Source organism: Lepisma saccharinum, chromosome 15 (genome assembly GCF_977018435.1).
Source record: "Lepisma saccharinum chromosome 15, izLepSacc3.1, whole genome shotgun sequence".
Classification (NCBI taxonomy): domain Eukaryota; kingdom Metazoa; phylum Arthropoda; class Insecta; order Zygentoma; family Lepismatidae; genus Lepisma; species Lepisma saccharinum.
The window spans coordinates 39,706,566-39,730,389 of record NC_139243.1 but is presented as its reverse complement, the minus strand read 5'-3'; the positions used below and the strand labels follow the sequence as shown (position 1 = coordinate 39,730,389).

Below are 23,824 nucleotides of genomic sequence, written 5' to 3'. Positions count from 1 at the left end.
CCACAACATGTACACTGGGATACATGAGTATTACCATGCAAATTGTCCATCACCATGTTCATGCACTTTATTTGACCCAATAAGAGTTTCAAGAATTAAAAGAAAATTCAAAACAAGTTGTTGACAACTTCTTAAAAACACATAGGATGTAAGAAAAAAATAATGAAAATAGTCATGGACAATTTGCACGGTAATACTCATGGATCCCACTGTACATTGGCAGAACCATCCGCACTGTCCAATAATGGATTGATGAACACGTAAAGATGCCAAAAAACACACACCAAAATCAGGCCTTTCTCAACACCTCCACTCCACAAACCACACCATCTCCTCCATATCCATACTTCACCCAACCGGCTCTGTCATAGAAAACACTATCAAAGAAACCCATGTTATCATCCAATAGAAACCAGCACTGAATCTGAACAATGGAGAGGCACACCCAACATCCTCAAAAAGATCCCCAACCAGAAAAATTAAAGATGTGGTGCACATACTCAACCCCCCTCCAGCCACATGGGGAACAGGAACTGCACCGCACCGAGTAGCATGGCCCATCACGATCAGTCCACCCATTTTTTATTTATAGAATCTCTAAGAGAGCACTTGTTTGGAATGGAAAACACCAAAAGATTTGCCCTTTTTTGTTCTCATGATGATATAAAATAATAGGCAAACTCAAAAAAAAATTTAAAAAATGCATTACCATACATTGACGCAGAATTGAATAAGCTAAATTCTGATACAACTCAATGATATCTGGTTAATTTTTAATTGGAGTCTAAACTCGAGTACCCATAATTTTTAATCCAATAGTACAGGATGATTCTCATAGAACTGGCCTGATGAATTTGCTAGTGATGCATATAACAGCTCACAAGCTTACAATTACAACATAATAATCCGTGGGCTGTGCTGAGTCGTATGGTGTGCAGATGATCTGACAGGTGGCAGCACTTATGCTGCAAGGTTAAAGGACAAATAGTGGTTCACGTATGAACGTGTTTGCAGTGTCTAGGCATCAGGACCCTACCAGCCCAGATTTTTTCTTGTGGGGTTTACTGAAGGACACTGTGCATGCAAACAAACTGCATACGTTGCAAGCTACAAAGGACATTTTGGCTGAAATCAGGAACATCACTGGAGAAACACTGAGGCGAGTCACAACGAATATGAAAACAGCATACACTCTCAACGCATGCTCTGATCACAATGAACAATCAACAGCACACTATCCAAGGTACGTCATGTATAAATTACGTTAATATCTGTATGGTATTTTTCATGATGTCAAGGTTTTCAACCGGAGGAGGAGGCTATTGCAACAGTTCTTTAATTCAAAGACAATTTTGCAATTATATTGTGTTATTTTCTTTGTACATAATACATAGTAATAGTAATGCATAGTGCCACAGTAGCTCAGTCGTTAGGGCATCTGACTACCATGCGAGAGACCCAGGTTTGATACCCGGTGGGAGAGAACCGTTTTTTTTTCCACCTGTTCAAGTGGCTCCAGCGCCCACACAGCATCGTATAAAGTGGGTACCTGGAAGAAACTGCAGGGTAAAGGCAGCCAGGGGTGTGGTGCTGATCACATCACCCCCACCTTCGGCTGTGATCAAGGAGAGCACTTTATATTTCATATTACAGCTAATTTTGTTGGGTCGGTTCAATAAGAATCACCCTGTAGTATTCATTAACATATGCGAGCATAAAAATGTATTTTAAAAAAACTCTGTCAAACTTTTACATTTAAAAAAAAAGGGCCAATTGATTACATCAAACAAGCAAAGAAGTGTAGCAACACTGTATTAGTGGTTACAAAACATGTACATATCCACTTCATCTCTCACTGAAACATTGAAGACCCGGGTTCGATTCTCAGGGTGGATGATCTAAGGTCACAATTTTTCCAGCCTTGTCCTATCATAAAGCAGCTCTGGGGTCACCCAGCCTCGGCTGGGAGCAACCCTGGGGGACAAAGGCAGCCAGAAGATGGAGCTAATCACATCACCTCCAAAATAGGCAAAATATAAAATGTGTGGGGCCCTACCCCCAAATCCCCTAAATGTGCCTTCATGGCATTGTGCTACATGCACGGGGAACTTTACCTATACCTTTGGTAGCATGGTCCAAGTTTTTTATACCGTCTGCACTGAAATTTGATGTCTGGGAAATCAGTCAATCCAACACTGCTGTTTTCAACACCTCAGTTTCTTTGAGAGGCAACCCACTTTTTGAGATGCAGGAAGACATGATAGTCACTAGGTGCAGGTACAGTCAAGACAGTGTTGTGACTATATGGGAGAATAGAGGGGAGGGGGGTAATCAAAAAGTTCCCATCCAAACCTCTGAATTGTCTGGAGAGTGAGAACAACAGTGTGTGGTCTAGCTTTGCCATGGAAAAGAACAGTTCCTGAGGGCAGCATTAAACATCGTCGGTTTTGTATGGCACATCTTAGTTTTGAGTGTGTTTCACAGTATGCCAGCGATGTGATTGTTTTCCCTGGCTCCTTGAAATTCACTAAAAGCACACCTTGTTGGTCCCAGAAAACACTTGCCATGCTCTTTGTGCAGAAGGAGTTTGCTTGAACTTTTTAACCTTTGGTGGCAGGGATGTATTTAGGGGGGGGGGGTTGTCAAGGGGGTTCGGACTTCCCCCCACAAGACTTATCAAGTACTAAAATTAAATAATGAAAAATATATTTGTTTAGCCTTTGCTGTATAATTTCCTCTGAACTTGTTGGAAAACAAGGAGTATATTTGGATCATACGGCTTTGAAGGACAGGAAGGCCGTATTTAGGAAAAGGGGGGGGGGGGTCCAGGGGTCCGGACTTACCAAGAACTAAAATTAAGCAATGAAAATATTAGCATTTCCTGCATAATCGATGGTTATTAATTTCATCTGAACATTTTAGAATGCAAGGATTATATTGGGATCATACAGCTTTGAATGACATTACAAAGAAGTTTTATGTACACTACTACCCAAAATAATTATTTTATTATAATATTATAATATGCATAAATTATTGATCAGAAACTTACTTTTCTCCAACTACATGTAACATCATTTTTTAATTTGATAAATATTCAATTATTAATTTATTTGACATTAATTTCATTGCCAGGGCACTTGCTTTAATGTAAATTATTCCAATCTTAACTACAGGTAAGCTACATAATAGATATGCGCTGTTATATCTCTATTCTTATACAGTATTTTTACCTATTCATGTAATAATAATATAATATTAATGTATGTATTGTAATTAGTATAAATTTGACTTAATATAATTATTTTAATCAAAACATTATTATTATTATTTTTCGTGAGACACTTGGTTCAGACCCCCCCTCCAAACATATTTCTAGATGCCTGCCTGTTTGGTGGGTGTGAACACATGACAACATTGCCGTACTTTTCCTTCACTCATTATACACAAGACCATACTTCACACAATTTTCAGTGAATTTCGGCAGCATTATGACATTTGGTATTAAGAAATCTAATTACAGAGCATATTTCTCAACTGGTGGGATTGTATAATTGTACAGCCATTTTAACATGCTCTAACTCACAGGATAACCAATAGCTGACTAGCAAAAGTATGATTGCTGGGTTACCAATGGGCCAGTTGATGTTACTGTGTAGGCACGATTTGATCACTGTTGCCAGTCACTTCTTAATAAAAAATCGGACCCTTTTTTTAAAAAATATGCCTCGTTGAATGCTAGAAAGACAACAAGTATTTAGTTATTATGATTATAAAAACTTTAAACCATACTAACAGAATTTGTTGCAAAACTTACTCACCTGGTTTCAGAGACTGACAAGGGTTATTCCATGACTGTTCCTTGGCTGATGCAAATATCAAATAAAATAAAGCACTCGCAGCATTAATTATTGCTGAGGTAAAAAATACTTTCTTCCACTGGCCCAAAGTTTCCTATTAAAAGAAAGAATAGTCTTTACAATTTTAGTCAACATAAATGTAGTTGAAAAAATCAGAATCCTTAATATGGAAGTAAAAAGATAAAGTTGACTGTTTACTTGGTAACTAGAATTGATGATTTGTATCTTTACGGGTGAACTTTGACCAAGCCCGGCTGTACAGTACCAAGGGGAGAAGCTAGAGGCTGCTTTAGCCACTGCTCGTCATTCTCCAAGCAGTAAGGACTGGTGTAGTTCTTTATTTTGTGTGGGTTATCATAAAGAACTGTCAACAGTGTCAGGAAGCATTCAACGGATGCACCTCATATTTGTTCCCTCAAAGTTCAGACGATCGTCAGTATGTCAGAGAGACTGAGTAAGTTGTTTTATGCTCACTTGGTATCTATTCTGTAATCAGTGAAAGAATAATACGTACTTGAACAGCTTCAATAGAAAGGTGTTGCATAATATTATATTTGATATGTATGCAAATGGTAAAGCTTACAGCTAAATTGAAGAATATTATTGGGTTTGCATGGCCAATATTAAAAATTAAGAACATGGGGTTCAAATATAGAAAAGGCAGTGACAGGAGGGGATTTCTAATGAAGAGGAGTGATGTTGTAGCTGGAAGAGTGGTCTCCTTCAGAGCCATGCACAAAATAAGAAAATTCAGTATTTTCAATATTTATTATTTGGGTCAACCAAATAAGGACAAATAAGGAAGACAATGAGGGGAGGAAATTTCTAATGTAGAGGTGTTGATAAGAAGAAGAAGGGTAATCGGCTGCTGAAAAAAAACTACCATGACTATACTTCATAAATTGGTGACTTATTGCTTAACATGAACCATAAGCTGAGTTGATTATGTTGGCTCTTACATAGCAATAGGAGTTCACCACAACATGGTAGCCTCCAGGATCATTGGACAGAGGAAATTCTTGTCAAACAAAACAGAGAATGTGAAGAAAATTCACTGCAGTAGTTCTCAAAAGATGGGATTGTTACATGAGTGGAAGAAAAGCAACCCCGAACAAAAATTCAATCCTCTAAGATAAAATCAATCTCTGATATTAACCACATTGAGTATATTTAGATGCTGAAAGAAAAATTTCATTTCTTTCAGTGTAACCTAAAATTTTCTTTCAGCTACAAGAGGGAACCATGTAACAACAATACCAGTGATCATAAGGATCTTACTATGAGGGGGTGGTGATAAGTTATTGGCTTTGCTCTCTCCCCATTGTTTCCCATTCGCGATTCATATCTCATTTGAAGGTGTTGGCGTCATTGTTTTGGGACAGGGATGGAATTTTGATGGTGGACTACCTCCAGGTTGGTTGTTCTACGATAACTGGTGAATACTACGTGGCCCTTCTGGGTCAATTAATGGAGGTTATCAATAGAAAATCCAAGTGAAATTGACGAAAGGCATCTTGTTTTCGCAGGACGAGACCAACATTGTGATGGACAAATTCCATTCCCTGGGTTTTGAATTGGTCGAACACCCACCCTATTCACTGATTTTCTGAAAATTAATTAATTACTATGTTACAATGTACTGTACAGGCCTTAAATTTTGCATAAGAATAAAAAATACTACAGTTTACAATATAACTTATAAAATTTTCTTCAAGCATCAGTGTTGCCATCCCATAAAAATATTTAATGATCTCTCATTTTATTGTTGTTGTTTCTTTATTCTCTCTTCATTATTATGCACTGTAGCGACCTTACTTTTTGTGTACAGATACAAACAACTACTCCAGAAAACAATGAATATTATCTGGAAGCCAGGAGCAATTTGTAGTCCCTTTGTCAGCCGTTGTGCCAAACAAGAAAATGCAGCGACAAGATTAGAAAGAACAAGCAGCCAAGTTATGAAGTGAAATGTCAAATATTTGCAGCAAAACAATGATGAGGAATGTAGAAACACGACACCACATTTTCTAAAACAGTTTAGAACATATATTTACATTCTCAGTCAAAAGGCTGAAATTAACTGATCACACGGGTGAAGGAATTGTGTCAATAACTAGAATGACAAGACTACAATTGTGATTTACATTCATTTGTGTTTACTACTGACAGTATCAGTGCATGAAAGGCAACGGATTCCATTGCAGTACCACTGACAGAGACAAATCTACAGAGGTAAAACAGCAACAGTGAAAAATCAGGTGAAACGAGGGCTGGCTACGTAGCCCAGTACTAAATTAACAGATTCGCTGATCGATTTGCTGTTTCACTGCCTCCGTTGCCATGCAAACTGTGCTTCCAGTGCAGTGTTCATCACCGACATTTCGTCTTCCATTTTTAAATCTTTCCACCCATTCATACTCTCTCCTTCTGTCTTAAACAATTGCCTCCGTACTGAACCTTCATTATGCTGTAGATTTTACATTTCACTCCCTCTGACCACAAAAAATTAATAACACTTTGTTGCTCTTCTACGGTGCAAGTCAACAGTGTACAGGCCATGTTGTACAAGCTACTGTGCAGGCACATACTACTTGATCGTCACAACACTTAATGGAGTGTTGTAAAGGAACCATTTTAAGTCCCGAAATTCAATTCCTGCTCTCCATTCCAAATCAAATCCTGCTCCATCACCATGTGAACAAGATTGCAGTAATGGTACATTTATTACTGTACTTTTCACACAAAGGCATGCCATGTGATATTCTGCATGCAAATTGTGCATTGGAATTATTTTGGTTAGAGTTCTTTAAAAAAAATCCTACCTGGCTGACGAAGATCAGGACCTGCTATTTAATAGCTTATATCTGAGTCTTGCAATAGATGCTTGAAGTGTGCGCACTATGTTACAGCACTGGAGCAATGCATCTAGATATCTAGTGACAGGAGTTTAAAGAAAAATAAGTAAACATTGTAACAGACCGTGACAGAAAATATTGTGTTTCGTTACTGAAGCTGTTAATTAAGAGGAATATAAGTTGTTGAAGGTGAGATAAAAGTAATGTAATACATAAACATAGTGACTTTTAATTATTGTTCTTATGCGTGAATAAATGAAGTAAATGGTTTGGTCATACTAAAGTTACAGTCCAGCAATGGAAGACAAAACTAGCTGACAAGGTCTATTCCAAACACAAAAGGGGAACAGATAAAAGCACCTGCCAAACTACCCTGTAATATTTTGTTTATATAGAATTGCTTGTATTGTTTATTATAGCTCGCTGTGGTGCATTGGTGATTTATGATGACTCTTACAATTCGTAATAATCAGTTTCGAAGCGGATCGAAGAAAACTGTGACGTTTTGTTGCACATTCTGTAAAATGAGGAAGTCATGTTGCTGCCATCTAGTTGTCTGTAACGTAGAATATTTGTCATGAAATGAATACTATCCTGCTAATGTTGTGTACATTTGAACTCATTACAATATTTGCTACGGAAATCAATTTAAATTGAATGATGTAAAATAAAGTTTCTGGTTTACAAACAAGTTAATGACTAATGTGACATGATGAATACTTTCCAGACATGTTCCGTTTGCTGATATAGGCTAGTATATGGATGGCTTTTTTCATTCTGAGCCCTTCCATAATTTGCCAGTGATGTTACTACATTTGAAACTTCCGTTGTTCTTTACACAGAAAACAATTTTCACGGAACCCCTTCCTTTACAAAATGCGATTGTTGCCACAGACCTCTAGGTCTGCAATTGCTACAGTCACCCTTATTTTGAGAGTGAACAAGTCCAGTTGGGGCATGCACACATCTGTCCATGGTTTCAGCTACGGCAGCCAGACAGTAGATGCAGTCTTTCAATCCATACTACAGTCAGGCCATGAAATGTAAGAAGTTCATTCTGTCTGATGAGAGTCCCCAGTCTGTTTCATTACACTGGTCTACATATTTTCATGAACTTTGTGCTTATGTTTATTTTTCAGTCTTATTTTCATAATTAGGACCCGCTGAACACGAATATGACATTGGTTTTGCTGTAATGTCAGTTTTTCGGATGACATGGGTCGTTTATTATTTTTTATTCAAAGTGCAATATGTAGCCCATATGTCATACGTATTATGTAGAAAAACATAAAATTACAAACACAGTACAGTCAGTACACAGTAAATTACATATGAGAACAATGAGAAATAGCTAAAACAATACAATGAAATGAACAGAATACATTAATATTACACGTCAGTCCCTTAATTTAGTTCATCTTATGTGACAACATGCTCTAAGGTGAATATTTGTTGTTCGTTGTCTTTTGTGGGAAACACTCCCTTCCCTTTCGTCACAAACTAATTTCCAAATGTAATCACCCATCATGGCACAGTCCCATCTTCCCTGGTATCTCTTTCCATGAATTGAATGTCCTTATGAAAGCGTTCGCTGTGTTCTTCGCTTATCTCTCCCAAATTCTGCCAAAAGAAATCAACACGCGAATGAAGCATGTGTAATTTTACAGTCATTCTACAGCCCAGTGCTCTATATCTATCAGTTAGTGTCTTAACTTGATTGTCAAGAGCTTCACTTCTGTTGTGGACAAGAAATCCCTTCACCAAGTTGTGGAAAGCCTCCCAAGCATTTCTTTCCAGCTCGGTCATATTTTGTTTAAGTTCATTACTATTTAGCATGAAACGAATCTGTGGTCCTGTAAAAATGCCACCCACAACTTTTGTCTCCGACACAGTAGGAAACCTTTTTTATGTACTGTAGAGCAACTGACTCACTATCAGATGCTATCACAAATTGTTTTGCCAACCCCAGTTTAACCCTTAGTACGCCGCGCGGTCTGACGAAAGTAAGCCCAGTGTCGCAGCGGCTTGCACTATGGGACCAATCTACTTCGGATAACTTTTGTTTTGCAGGTAATACATCGGTGCATGCAACCATGTAAAATTTGGATGACCCAACCGCAGGGGGGTTACGGGCGGCGGCTGCATCCCCCGAATTTCAATGAAAAAAACATAAAAATGAGGAGTTTGCCCCCTCTTCTCCAACTACTTTGGGGAGAAAACCGGAACTTTTGCTTCTTTTTTCAAAGAATGGACCTTCTGCAACAGAATGAAACTTGATTCATGTTCGTGGGTGCAATACAATTTGAATAATAAGGCAAAACGTAAATCTCTGTTTTTTCCTCAAAACAGCGAATTTGCATATTATTCATAAAATTGTTATAACTCGGACACTATGGGACCAATCTACTTCGGATAACTTTTGTTTTGCAGGTAGAACATCAGTGCATGCAACCATGTAAAATTTGGATGCCCCAACCACGGGGGAGTTACAGGCGGGGGCTGCATCCCCCGGATTTCAATGAAAAAAACATAAAATGTGGAGTTTGCTCCCTCTTCTCCAGCTACTTTGAGGAAAAACCGGAACTTTTGCTTTTTTTTTTTTTTTTTTTTTTTTTTCAAAGAATGGACCTTTCGCAACAGAATGAAACTTGATTCATGTTCCTAGCTGCCATACAAAGTGAAATAAGTCGCAATATGTGGAACAATGCAATGACTAAAATATTATGTTGGGTTACAATATTTGGCAAACCGTTCGAAAAAGAGACATGATCGAGGGCTAGTTAGTTATATATAACACAGCAAAATAATTAGGGTTATATAAATAGGTACTCACCATCTATTGTACTGTGTGATACTTCTTAAAACAGGGATCAAGGCACAGAAAAACAAGACACTTCTTGCACTGAATAAACGTGAGGAGGTAAAATTTTTTCTTGTTGCACACTTTGCATCTCATGCGCTTACTGGTCTTTCTAGGCCAATGCTTGCTAGCAGAAACTTCCAATCTTACCATCTCAGGGGGAGGTGGATGATCAACAATCAAAGGTCTAGAAGGACCAGCCTGCTCCATAGATCCCCGCCGAACCAGCTCTTCATACAAAGCTATCCGGAAGTCTCGATGTCTGCGAGTCTGGGAGACCTGGCTGAGGAGGATGTATGCACTGAGGATGCTTTGGTTTAGAAGGTAGAAAAACAGTTTATTGGTCCACTTTATCGTCCTTCTGTCAGTTAGGTATGTACATGTCATTCTGTCTGCCTTATCCACGTAACCCATATTCCTATTGTAGTCTAGTATGATCTGGGGCTTCAAAGGGTTGCCGTGGTCGTCAGTGAAGTTTCCTTGTGCGGGGGGTTTGTGAAAATTTGTCAACACACGGACGTCACATTTGTCCTTCCAACGTATAGCTGTCAGGTCCCCCTTTGTATACACGTCCAGGTCACCATGTTTGGTCTTCCCCGTTTTCAAGTCAGTGGGCATGGAACGCCGATTCTTATTGACAGTTCCGCAACATTGGGTGCCCTTTGTTGCGAGATCATCAAAAAGTTCGGGAGAGGTAAAGTAATTGTCCATAAAAAGTTTATGACCAATTCCTTGTACTCTCTTAGTTCCATGACCAAAGCATGGGTAGCTGTCATAGTTGGAGTCTGTCTGGCACTGTCCTTTCCAAGGTAAACTAACATATCAACAGTATATGCCAAAGCATCACAAAGCAAGTACAGCTTTATGCCAAATCGCTTGTGCTTCTTTGGGATATATTGCTTGAAAAGCACCTTTCCCTTGTAAAGAACAATAGCCTCGTCAATGGCTACGTGTTCCGTCGGGTGATACAAGTCGAAGTAATGTTGTCTCAGATGTTCTAGAACCTGTCGCAGTTTCCAAAGTCGATCGGTGTTGTCTTGAGGAGGGGAAGAGTTGTCGGCAAAGTGCAAGAAAGTTAGGATGTGTCGGAAACGGTTGCGTGACATAATATGCCGGACCCAAGGTGTGTGGAAGGAATTTGTCTGCCAGTAAGAGTCCAGGTAGTCGTGCTTGTTATGTCCAAAATAGATCCAGAGGGCAAAGAAAAGGAATAATTCTCCAAGGGTGATGGGGGGTTCTACCCTGGACGGATTATTCTCATCGACAAATTGCTGGTAGTATCGGTTAGATTCTACCAGAATAATGTCGAGAAGAGCATCTGTCCAGAATAGGCGGAAAGAATCGAAAGGTGAAAAATCAGGAGTGAAATCTGAGGTCTTGGGTCCGGGCCAGCCAGTAAAAGGTAAAGGAGTTGAACCCTGAACATGAGAGGTGCGCGGGCACCAGGTTGACAAACTTGATGACGTCGATTATGATGCTGTTGGGAGAGGAGAGTCATTTTCATCCGAAGAAGAATCAGATATCCCCCCCACATCAACATCATCATCAAAGTCATCATCTTGATCAACATCTGATCCCATGCTCTCACATTCATTGTCCGTATCATATAAAAGCTTATCGATCTCCCTAACGCTTAATTGTTTCCTTCCGGACATATTTCCACAAAGAACCGAGTCAACAGGGAACAAATGGATTCACAGTAGCTACACAAGATGCAAGTGCGAACGAAAGAAATCAGAAGCACATATCACAAAAAAAATTACCCAACACAAGTTCAACACAGCTCAGGGGGCACACAATCGGAAAGCACAAAACACGGTCTTTCACAGCCACTGCTCTGAACGTCTATGGCGAGGCCTTTCCTAAACAGAGGAGGGGAGGGAGCCTTTGCAATCCTTTGTTTTGTCTATACTTCTCGATAGACTCATGATTCTGGCTTCTGGCCTCGGGCTATCGTCAAGCTTCATTGCATTTCTAACATAGAAGCGACAGAACGCTGACACCGCCAAACCTCTTCCAATCCACCCTCTCCTTGACCCCCCCTCCCCCCCACCTGCCACTACTTTCGGCTGGATCACCAGGTCTAAACACAAAGAAGAATGTGTGCCTTATCAGTACTAAATCACAGCGTTGGAAGCTTGGAGGAAAACAGCATCGTAAATACCAAGCATTCATTGTGTCTGTCAAGTGTCGAGCCAACACGTGTTTGGGTGAGCCCAAACACGTGACATATTCCGAGAAAGGAGGGGGGGGGGGGATTTGGAATTTTCGTAAACACATGTTCCCGAACCGCACTGTCAGTGTTTCAACCTCAATATACAAATATAAGTGTGGCAAACCCTCGATAATTGTATCTAAAGCTCTTTGTTGCATATATGCAACCGCGGCTGCAAGGGACATACTTTTTTTTTGCACATATGCAACGGTGGGCGACTAAAGGTTAATGTGCATCGTTTGTAGGAGAATCTTCTCTCTGGGCACTAAAGCTGTGCTTATCACATTGTGTTTTCCTGGGATTAGATCTGTTCTTTCAGGCCACACAGTTTGCTCGTAGTGCTTGCTTCTTGCTCGACTGTCCCAGACACAGAAAAAACATGAATACTTTGTATACCCACTTTGTAAGCCAAGAAGAAAACCAATTATTTTGAAATCACCACATATGCCCCACTGGTGTTTCTCATATTGGATTTTCTCCAACATCAACTTCACACTTGAGTAACTTTCCTTCAAATGGAAGGAGTACGCGACTGGAATTGAAGGATACTGGTTGCCGTTGTGTAAACGAACTGGCTTCAGACTACTTTTGGTACTGTCCATGAATAAACGCCATTGTTTTGATTCGTACTGAAAGCCAATTGCACTAAAGAGACCACTTATATAAGAACAGTAGCACAGCGACTCTTCCACAGCAAAAAAAACACGAAACCACTTGGCGTTTCTTTCTGTATTTTGTTATTCTACAGGAAGGAAGTAGCAAGTTTTACTCCTTCAGCCGTGAAGCTAAAAGTTCAGACTTATTTTTTGGTAAATGCAGGTCTCTAATAAGGTCATCTAGCTTTTCCTGGTTCAGTAAATGGGGTTTCTTGCTATCCTCATCATCAGTAACAGGGTCACCAGAACTGTCCAAATCACTTCCTCCTTCCGCAAACGTGGTTTGAATTGAAGGCTATGGTATAGGAAGATCTTCACTGACAGGAACAGGTGCTCGGGAGGACAGTATGTCAGGGTATTGTAGCTGATGCCTGTTCTTCCCTCTCTTGAAATGTGTCAGGTCGATCATGCAAAAATAACAATCATCATGATTATTTGTAGGTTCCCTCCACACTCGCAGAAATCGCATACAGCATGCCGTTCCTGCTACCACGCAACCAACGTTCCAGCGTCGACCTGCAGTTACCACACGAAACATGTGGAGCCCATGGTTTCCAGATCACTGACAGCCACTCCAAAGTACGCTTTAGAAACTTCATAAAATTTTGTCCCTCGCACAATGACATGTTTAACTTGTTACTTACATTACATATTGTTATATGTTTAACAATATAGTATCCTTATACATAACAGAATGTAATGTAAGTGCATGTAATTTGCACTTCCGACCCGCTGACATGCTGTTCCATACCAAAGCAAATGAACATAACGCACCCAGACTGAAGTAGTAGACATGGTGGAGAAAAAACAACCTTGAAACACACAACCACAAGACCAAAGTAGGAATTCAGGTGGGTGCTTGTACTCTTCAAATTTACGCACTGATAAAAACACAAAAACAACTAGATAAACCACACAGACGAGGTAGATATGATGAGGGAGTTTCGAACCTTTACACAAGATAAAATTAGCAGCAACTGTGCTTCCTTCTAGCGACTGTAAGAGTAATACACCCATATTGCTGTGGCTAAGCCAGCAGTGCGAGAGAACAAAATATGCTAATATCTTTCAAAATGTTGATAATTCGACAAAATCGTTGCCGGATTCGTGTTTAGCGGGTCAAAATATATAAGAATTCATCATAAAACAATGATAAGCAAAATCTTGTTGACCAGTGTTATGTTTACAGCAGATTTCATCTCACTGTTTCCTCAGGTTTAATTAGTTTCAGCATATCTCTGTGGCAGTGGTCAACATAATGCTTTGTATAGCCAGAGGTTCCAAGTAAGGCTTAGTTGTATCTTTGTATCCGTCCCATCATCCACTTCATCACTTGTTAACTTTAAATTGCAATAATGTGACAATCAAGGCACCTATAGAAGTGATTCAGATGACGTTGGAAAGATGTTGAAGGGCTCTTTCAAATGAGATATTACACGCCTGTATCACGATAAAAAGCCAATTGAAGGTGGTGTAAAGAAAAATGTTGGTAGCAATTTTCTCAAGATGTTGAAAACAAATGGTCAAAATCACACATTTTGCACCCCTGTAATTTCGGATATGGACTAATAAAATCTGCAACTTTGCCTATTTTCCTACCTCAGGTGGATCTTCCAGTATGCCAGATTTCAAATGAATCAAAAAATGTAAAGTTCAAAACTGCCACTTCATGATTGATTTCACATGGAATGACCCCACTTTAAACTGTAGGTCTCTGTCCAGTCCTGATTAGTCTAAGCATAAGTGGACTTAAAACTCATGCCGAAAAATACCAATTAATTAGAATGTTTTCAATATAAAATATTTGTTAATAAAAACTGCTGTGCAAAGTAAAATGACAAATTTCAGGAGAACCTCTCATAGATGGTTGTGACGTTCCTTTAGGTGTGTGCCACAGGATTACTACATCACAATAGTTCCGTGCGGCAGAGTTATGAGACTCCCTTATATTTAGGCTACAACGAACCTTCTCAGGACGTGATAGCAGAAGAATTAAAATATAATTTTCTTACCTTTACTAATGTTTATTGTTGTTCTATCACTAAAGAACACTCACAGTTACTTAACTGGGTTATATAGGTACATACACCATCACAATTCAAAGAAACTTTCTGTATAAAAGAGTTACTTAAAACAGGACCTTCTTACACATCGTAATCAACATTCTGTTTCATAGTGCACTGTTGTCATGGGAACTCAATCAACAACAGATATATCTGTGCCAGACTGGATAGTTTTTCAAATTTCTAGAAACCGGAAATGACTTCCACTTCCGGTATCACTTTTAATCACACATAAATAAAAGAAAACTATAAATTTGATAACACAAGCCAATAAGAAGAGATTAATGTGAAAATAACCAACAAATGAAGCAATACATATTTAAAATAAACAAGGTGTAGAATGATATAATTGTTCCAGGACCCTGTACTAGACAGCAGAACAATGGTTGAGAAACACTGCCTTAGATGAACAGTAAAAATTGTTAACTGTTAAAAGATTAGATGTAACAATCTGTAACTTGTGTTACTTACTTCACCACTAATCAGAAGTCCTGTTGCATAAGGTGCAAGAAATCCACACAAATTCGCTGCTCCATTTGTGATACCATACATGGTGCCAGCAAAATTTGGGGATAAAGCTATATGATTCATCTGGTTTCCTGCATACTGGGCTCCTCCAAAGCCACCAACGACAACCAGGAGAACCAAAATTGCTATTTTATTGCATCCAATCAAAGCTACTGCAACCAGCCCTAAGGAAGGGACAAATGACGCTGAAACGAGAGAGAAAAATAACGTAAGTCAAAATGTAAAAATGCTACTCGATACTTGCACACAGTCAAATTATCCTGGAAATTTTGCAAAATTTAAACTTTTCATAATTTTTTCTATCCGAAAGCTAACATGAAACCACGCATGTTTTTCATTATGTCACTGCATATAACACGTACACCGGGTGTTTCATAAATAATTGAGGGATTACAAACATTTATTGCAAGTAAAGTATTGAACTTATGTTAATGAAACCAGTCCAGAACAAATGAGGAACTCATTCAATGTGTGCAACACGGGTGACACGGCACACATCGACATAATAGTCTACTTCTTGCCACTCTCACATCAACATCCGCCTGTCGATAGTGTCTATCACTGCGATGATATGCCCTAAGGTCTGCGATATCATGTGACATCGGTGAGACAAATACCTTTGATGAAACCCCACAAGTCACACGGAAGGTTCGATGATCTTGCGGACCAAAACATTGCACAAAACACTGTGAGTGATGTGGGTGATTTGAGTGTCCCCTAGCAGCAGGAATGTGAACTCTCAGCTTAACAAAACCTACAGGCACAAACTGTTTGTGTTCCTTGATCATTCCAGACTGGTTTCACTAATGTAAGTTCAATAGTTTACTTGCAATAAACTTTTGTAACCCCTCAATTATTTATGAAACACCCAGTATATGAACAGGCACAAATACAAATTACGCCAATGAATTTGTCAACGTTTGCAGGAAAATATCACAAACATCACTAAAAATTGCTGCCTTCTATTAGAACATTTGCATGACCGAACAAAGCAATGGCATTCTGGCAGTGACCTTGTATGCACCTCCCATCACTCAAGACCAAAATCATCGCTATTTTTGTGCGAGAAATAATGGAAAGAACTTCTTCAAAAATAGTGTCCAGATTAGAAACTGTAATGAACAGATGCTAGCGATTCATGGGGACTGTGCACAACATGTACATATCAACAGGTGTAAATACAAATTACTCTCACAAGTATTGTCGATGTAAGTAGAATTTGAATTTGAATTTAAAATTTGGGTGCGTCAGCACTAAGGCTATTTTGCACCCGTCACATTATACGGGCTCCAGCCCCTTATCGTTACACAGAACAACTGTAACGTTGCATAACTAAGAGCATAAAATATTAAAATCTTCTGACTTTCATTAAAAGCTGAGGCTGTAAAGGAGCACTCAGCACAAATAAGGACAAACACAGGACAACACAAACAAAATTATACTGGCCATGGGGCCAGTCGCCAGAGCCTCGTTAGTCTGCAGTCCAGGGTGTACTATGTGGAAGTGAGGTTGTCTATTGGGTGCACTAGGTGGAAGGAGCACCCCTTACACCCCCGATGTTAGTAGGAAAATATTGTGAGCTTCATTAAAAAATTTCTTCCACAGAGTGTTTTTGCCCTCTATCGGAACATTTTGTGTGACCGAACAAAGTATTCCGGCGGCGATTGAGTCTGCACCTCCAGCCACAGAGAAAAATCATTGGTATTTTTTTGGGTAAGAAATAATAGAAAATAACTTCTCAAAAATAGTTTCTCTGTTACAAATTTGTCACAAATGGATGATAGCGATCAGGGACAGATGCTAGCGAGTCCTGCTCATTACATGTAACATATTACCAACAAGCAAAAATTGAACTTATGCCCATAGGTATTTCAATTTTTCATGCTAAAAATCACAAACAAGTTTGTTAAAATTGGTTCCACTATGTAAAACACTTACTGTAAGGAGATTCTACCATCTCTTTTTTTTTTATATGTATGTATGTATGTATGTTAGGTTAGGCAACCAGGTTGGATTTTTGTAGCACTAATAATTTTAAAAAAAAAACACATATGAAAGTGAAATTACTGCTTCTCATGATGTTTCACCTTCTGTTGGAATGTTTTACATTGCCAAGCAAACCAGCACCATTGTAGAGGTGACTGTGCATACAGGAACCATATCATCATTATATGTCATGCCAGAAATAATAGAAAATAACTTCTGGAGCCAGTTTGAAACAGTTAACAATGAGAAGGAAAGGGGGGTGGGGGGCTTTTACTTTGTGTATACCTAGTTTTACCATTTTCATTATCTTTCTGTAATATATTTTTCTCAGGTATATGTTTTGCTTTTTTCCCCTCTTCTGTCTCTCATAAAATGTACAATTGAGATTTCACTGTATATCATAAAATTGCTGAAAAAATTTTCTGATGAAAAACCTCTGAAAATAGCCTATAAATTTAGTACAAAAATCCGCCATATTACTATTATTTTCTTGAATACAAAGACTTCATAGTTTTTCTTGTATGTACGCATTGCTTGCATTGTAGAATTATTTCTCTTGTAGTTTACGGTTATTACTGTGTTCTTATGCTTGTAATAACCGTAAACTATAAGAGAAATAAAGACTTCATTATTCCTCAAATAAGTCTCTGAATATGCAGTTAATTTTTCAGTCGAAACCCATTTGAGTCAACAGATTAATTAACACATTCTCGCCCATAAACAACCATAGTCATTTTAAAGTATGTGCTTGTACTAGGCCGTAAACTAGCTGCAGTATCCATTCTTTCAGGGCTTTTGGCCATTTTCTCCCCCCCCCCAAATGTTTATTGGCAAACAAAGAGGGGGTGCAAAATGTGACATTGGGTGGAAGTCTGATGTGGTACTCAAGCACATGTCCGGGGCACCAAATTAACGAGGGCTCCAGGGGGCGCAACAAGTTCAGATGCTTGGGAGGAGCAATGGGGGGTCATCAATGGAGGACACCAGCAGGAACCCTCGCAGAGGACAGGTTCCTATCTGCTGAGCTGAAAAAGTCAAAGAAAAAGCTCCATTTGCAGCCCCAGAGTGCCACTTTGAAAAACTCGAAAATTCAAGATAGCAGCCACATTTTTTTAAAGGATTCAGAAAATGCCCAGGCTGGCTGTTTAAATGTCCATCCCAGAACTGGGCATGAATGCGTTAATGAAGGTCTTTACGGAATGCCTTGCATTTACATATTGGATGACTACAACCAGTTATAGATATCAGTTAAAATTTCACAGCTAAGCTTTACAAAAAAATAATAAAGGGTGTTCCGTATAGGATGCTGAATTAGAATAAAGTGTTTCGAGGTTGGCAGACCTGTTCTTACCAATGTTGGTATCTGTTGTCATGCTGATTAATGTAGCCTCAATTGTTTTGACTCGTTTGTTGTGGTTACGACATGGAACAGTTTACGATTGAGCAACGTGTTCTCATTGTGAAGACATTTTACCAAAGTGGTGAAAGTGCAACACAGACAGTGCAACCAGGAATGTGATCTTACACCCTGTGATTTCTTCTTATGGGGGTTTGTGAAATCACAGGTACGCCAACAAACCATGAACCCTTTTTGGAACTGAAGGCAAAAATCATACGGGTGATTGGAGGCATCGGGACAGATATCTGTGACAGGGTTATCAATAATTTTCTGAAGCATATAAATGCATGCAGACTCAGTAGGGGTGGACATATGCCTGACATTGTCTTTCATACTTAAATGGGAGATGTTACTGCTTACATATATGTGAAATATAACTATTTTCCCTATTTAATTTAATTTTCCAATAACTCAATCAGTCAGTGATGCAAAATGTAATCAATGACAATAGGTAAAACAGATACACACACGTAAAACAGCAAAAGCGAAAAACCAAGGCTGACTCAGTAGCTTAGTTGGTAGAGCAATGGCATCTTATGCCAGAGACAGGTATTCAGTGTCCTGGTAGAGCCTGCATTTGGGGGAGGGGGCTTAATTTGTACATATGGGGCATTCTATTGTCACGGGTGGGACACGTGAACTACATTTTTGATATTAAAGTAAATATTCTACTGATAGTTAAAAAAAAAATTCTTACAGTTTCTGTGCAATGAAATATGAAACTTGAACACTGTAGATTAAGCATAAGTACCCACATTTATACCTATAAGTGAACAATTTTGTGTCATGGGTGGGACAGATGAAACACTACCTCTTTACATAATAAGAAATTTATTTTAATTTCTGTGAATTTTCAAAAGATGAAAAATAAATTATTTGGAACAAACAGAGAAGGCAATCGACCTTTGAATATTCTAGTGGAGTTGAAGAGGAAATCTAACAGTTTCTTGTGTCACGGGTGGGACACAAAAGAAAACAAACGTAAATCAAAAAGTTAAAAAAAACTAACTATGTAAAATACCTTCTAACTTAATTAAGTATAATACTCGAATTTTTATGCAAATGACAATTTTCAAATACCCCATATCAAAAAATTGTTCTATCATTTTTATTGGCCACTAATTACCTAAGTTGAAACGGAATACAGATCAAACATGTTAGAAATAATCCACAAATAAAAAAAAATACTCACATAGTGAATTAAATAATTTGTAGGAAAATATGACTGACAAATAGCCTCTCCTTATCAAACAGTCAGCAAAAGCACAAAACACAATACTGAAGACCCATGTGGAAAAATATGGCAACGCTGATAGAAGGCTATTCTGGAATTAAAAATGGGGAAAGAGTATTTAAAGATAAGGTGCAGAGAACTTAAGATAAATTTTAACACATTTTATTGCAAAATAAACTTTGATCGAAAGTATATTGAAGAATCAGCACATCAATATACTTTACATTAACACATAAAGTTACAATTAGAGCAAAAGCAGAGAGAATATCAAACTCCAGCAAAACTACTTAAGCTGTTCTCACCTGTCAAGGATATTAGAAAGCAAGTACAATACACAGCTGAAACACAGAACAAGTTTGGTGAGTGGCTAACCTATATCCACTGGAATTCTTGCATCCCGGTATTTCCATTTACACCGGACCCATTTCAATCACGGGCTTTTCAAACTTACCGCGAAGTACAAAAAAAATTGTAAGTCGAGAACTAATTGATTTAGACAGATGAAATTGGTTTTGTTTTCTTTGTTAAAAACAAGGCTTTTAGTGGAGTAACATTTATGCATTGTGCCTCTCACAAATGAAGAAGAATAATGAATGAAAAAATGTAGTATGTAACAGTGGTACATTTCTACAACCGTGCAAAGTTTCGTTGAAATCAGACTGATAATTCTTGAGTAAAAAATAATAACATTATATAAAGTGGCAGTGTTACCAGCTTCTTGACAATGTCTGGAATTTTGCTTCTAGCATCAGCCCCATGGACGATCAATGAACCAAATTTGGAGGGAAGTACATCAAAAGATATGTAACGCGCGCGCAAAAAAAAAAAAAAAAAAAAAAAAAAAAAAAAAAAAAAAAAAAAAAAAAAAAAAAAAGTGGTTTGAAAATTTTACATAATTACAGAAAATTCCGAACTTTGAGCCTTTGCCCCCACTTCCCCCCTTACCCTTAATTGTCGGATGTTATTTAAAATGTTACTGTTTGCTCATTCTTATATTTAGAATTTAAATTGTTCAAAAAAAGATGCAGTGGTTGAGGAGCCCTTTATCTTCAATTTATCCCATAGTAAGAAAAGGGAAACAAAGACCTTTCTGAACGGTACTTGTTAATAATAGTAACAATGGATGCATTGTTTTGTAATTAATCTATATAATACCTTTAGGCGTAAACTAATGAACAAAAAAAACAGAACTGAAATATAGTGTATAGTTTTCAAGAAATGGCACATTAATTGCTGCCGTGTGCTACCACGTGGTCGGGGCAAATTTTGACAATCGGGCCTTTGCCCATGTATTCCCCTCCCCCCTGAATCCTTAATTGTCGGAAGTTGCTTTTTACTCATTCTTGCTTCTACAATTTATTTTCAAAACCATGCAGTAGTTTTGAAGTGATAGCCACTTTTAGAAATTTAATCCATAATAAAATGGTGGTAATGAAGGGATCATTCCATGTCAAATCAACCGGGGTCTGAACCTTGACATCTCAGAAATAGATAATTTTTGGTGCACTGGTAGTACCAGTAAAGTTGACGAAAACAGCCAAATTTCAGATTTCTTCGACTCTTACTTTTTGAGTTATTGACTTTCAAAAGAGGAAAAATCCCAAAATTTGACATTTTGAAATCTTTAAACAGCAGTAGATCAAACACTATTTGACTTAGAGAGCTCACATTGGTGTCATTCTCTTCTGCTTTTAATGAGCTTTCATTTGAAATGCAACATGAGTGTGGAATTTGAATTTTGTAATTTTTAAGAAACTTGAAAAAATGTTTTTTTGAAAATCTCAAAAACACCATTTTTAATTTTTTTTTAAAAATATATGTTTTGAAGACATCAACTGACTATTTGTGGGCAATTTTTTCATAATGGAATGGCAATGGGTTCCTATGATTTTTTTTTTTTTTTTAAATTGTAATGTGTGCAAAATTTGTTGACTTCAATGTTAAAACCACAACTATATGCTGAGTTGTTGATGTTGAAGTCTTCATATTAGTCTATTTTGTAATTTGGACTACAAATAACATGAAAATACCTACAATTTATCACTTTTAATATCAGGTAAGCAAGCAGTGGCGGTGCTTGGGGGGAGGGGCAGTTGACCTCCCACATTTCACCACTTTTGCCCCCGCACTATGCTAAACCTCATCTACAAAGGGAAATATACTGTCTTTGCACCCCCCCCTCCTCCTCCCGCTGTTTTGGAACCCAAAGGCCACCACTGCAGGTAAGCAAATTGAAAAATATACGAAAAGAATTCATTAAATAACATGAATTTTATTCTAAACTTCATGGAGATAAATGCACAATGAAAATTTGTGTTTCAGCACTCAAAAAGGTTCCTTGGCAACACGCCATAAAGTTGTCATGACGATCACGCAGTATGCGCCTGTGCAGTACAACATGGCCGCTACACTGTTGAATTGCAAGATAGAAGAGCAACGAAGTGTTATTCGTTTTTTGTGGTCAGAGAGAGTGAAACCTTCCAAAATCTACAGCAGAATGAAGGTTCAGTACGGAGACAATTGTTTATGTCAGGGGAAAGCGTACTAAATTAATGGATTCGCTGATCGATCTGCAGTTTCACTGCCTCAGTTGCCACACAAACTGGCCTCCTACTCCGGTGTTCAACACTGACATTTCGTCTTCAGTCTTTAAATATTTCCACCCATACATTCTCCCCTGACTTAAACAATTGGGATTGGGTTCCAAAACAGGGGGGCAAGGTGCCAAAACGGGGATGGTGAGGCAAAGACAGTATATTTCCCTTTGTAGGTAAGGTTCAGCATAGTACGGGGCAATTGACCCCCCCCCCCCCCCAATCACTGCCACTGCTTACCTGATATTAAAAGCGATAAGTTTTAGGTATTTCATGTTATTTGTAGTCCAAAAATTATAAAACAGACTAATATGAACACATCAACAACTCAGCATATAGTTGTGGTTTGAACATGGAAGTCAACAAATTTAGCAAATTTCTCACACATTACAATACAAAAAAAATAATTTCCATAGGAACCCATTGCCATCTCATTATGAAATTTTGCACACAAATAGTCAATTGATGTCTTCAAAACATATATTTTTTTCAAAAAAACATATTTTCGAGTTTCTTAATTATTACAAAATTCAAATTACACGGTCATGTTGCATTTCAAATTAAAGCTCATTAAAAGCAGAAGAGAATGACACCAATGTGAGCTCTCTCGGTCAAATAGTTTTTTTATCTACAGGTGTTTAAAGATTTCAAAATGTTGTCAAATTTTGGGATTTTTGCTTTTTTGAAAGTCAATAACTCAAAAACTAAGAGCCAAAAAAATCTGAAATTTTGCAGTTTTTGTCCTCTTGATAGGTACATTGTATAAAAATTCTAAAAATCTGAATCCTAAAGGTTCAAAACTAATTTTTGATTTGATTTGATTTAGTTTTTATTTTACTTCGCGTTTTGTGCCTCTTGGCTAATTTGCGAAGATGAGGATGAGTTGATGAATGGACATTCACAAACAACCAAACCCGACCGGGATTCGAACCCGGGACCCTTGGCGTCGCAGCGCGATGTGCTAACCACTCGGCCACAGGGTCGGGCAAAACTAATTTTTATTTGTTGATTTGACATGGAATGATCCGAATGGAAACAAAGTACTTTTTCAAAGTTTGCTTGTTAATAGTAGTAACAATGGATATATTGTTTTGTAATTCGAGTATATCATATCTATATATGTTTACTAAAGATAAGAAAAAACAGAACTTAAATATAGTGCATAGTTTTCAAGAAATGGCACGTTCATTATGCTGGTTGAAATATATAGACCATTCGGCATTAAAGGGTATACATGTCGCGGTTGAAATTTCAACCATCAAGCAGCTAAAAGTTAAGGTGTTAGGTGTATATTCAGACTGTGGAGCATTGTAGCCGTGCGGCTTGAGCTGTGCTGTGGATTGCCAGACAGAAGATCATTATCCAGGTGGGTGAAAGTGGCATAAACTGTGTTTGGTCACTGATAGGAAGCATGAGGGGCTCCAGCTATGGCTAGTAGATTAGGTTGCAAGGTACTCATTTATTTTCAAACTACGTATAGATATGATGCTTATTGTTGGTGTTTATGTTGCTGCATAAACCTTGTGTTTGGTGTATCCATAATGTCAATGTGTCTGCACAGCCATCAATATATT

The 23,824-nt window shown here is 38.1% G+C and overlaps 1 protein-coding gene across 1 annotated transcript in view; it reads right to left on the bottom strand.

Moving 5' to 3' along the window:
• The window catches only part of MFS10 (major facilitator superfamily transporter 10), a 98,790-nt gene that overhangs the window by 5,585 nt on the left and 69,381 nt on the right, over window positions 1-23,824 (bottom strand). Inside the window, exons 7-9 of the mRNA XM_083136892.1 lie at window positions 19,615-19,747; window positions 14,981-15,222; window positions 3,822-3,954 (exon numbers count right to left, since the gene is read on the bottom strand). Of these exons, the coding sequence (XP_082993018.1) occupies window positions 3,822-3,954; window positions 14,981-15,222; window positions 19,615-19,747 (508 nt within the window). The remainder of the gene's footprint in view (window positions 1-3,821; window positions 3,955-14,980; window positions 15,223-19,614; window positions 19,748-23,824) is intronic.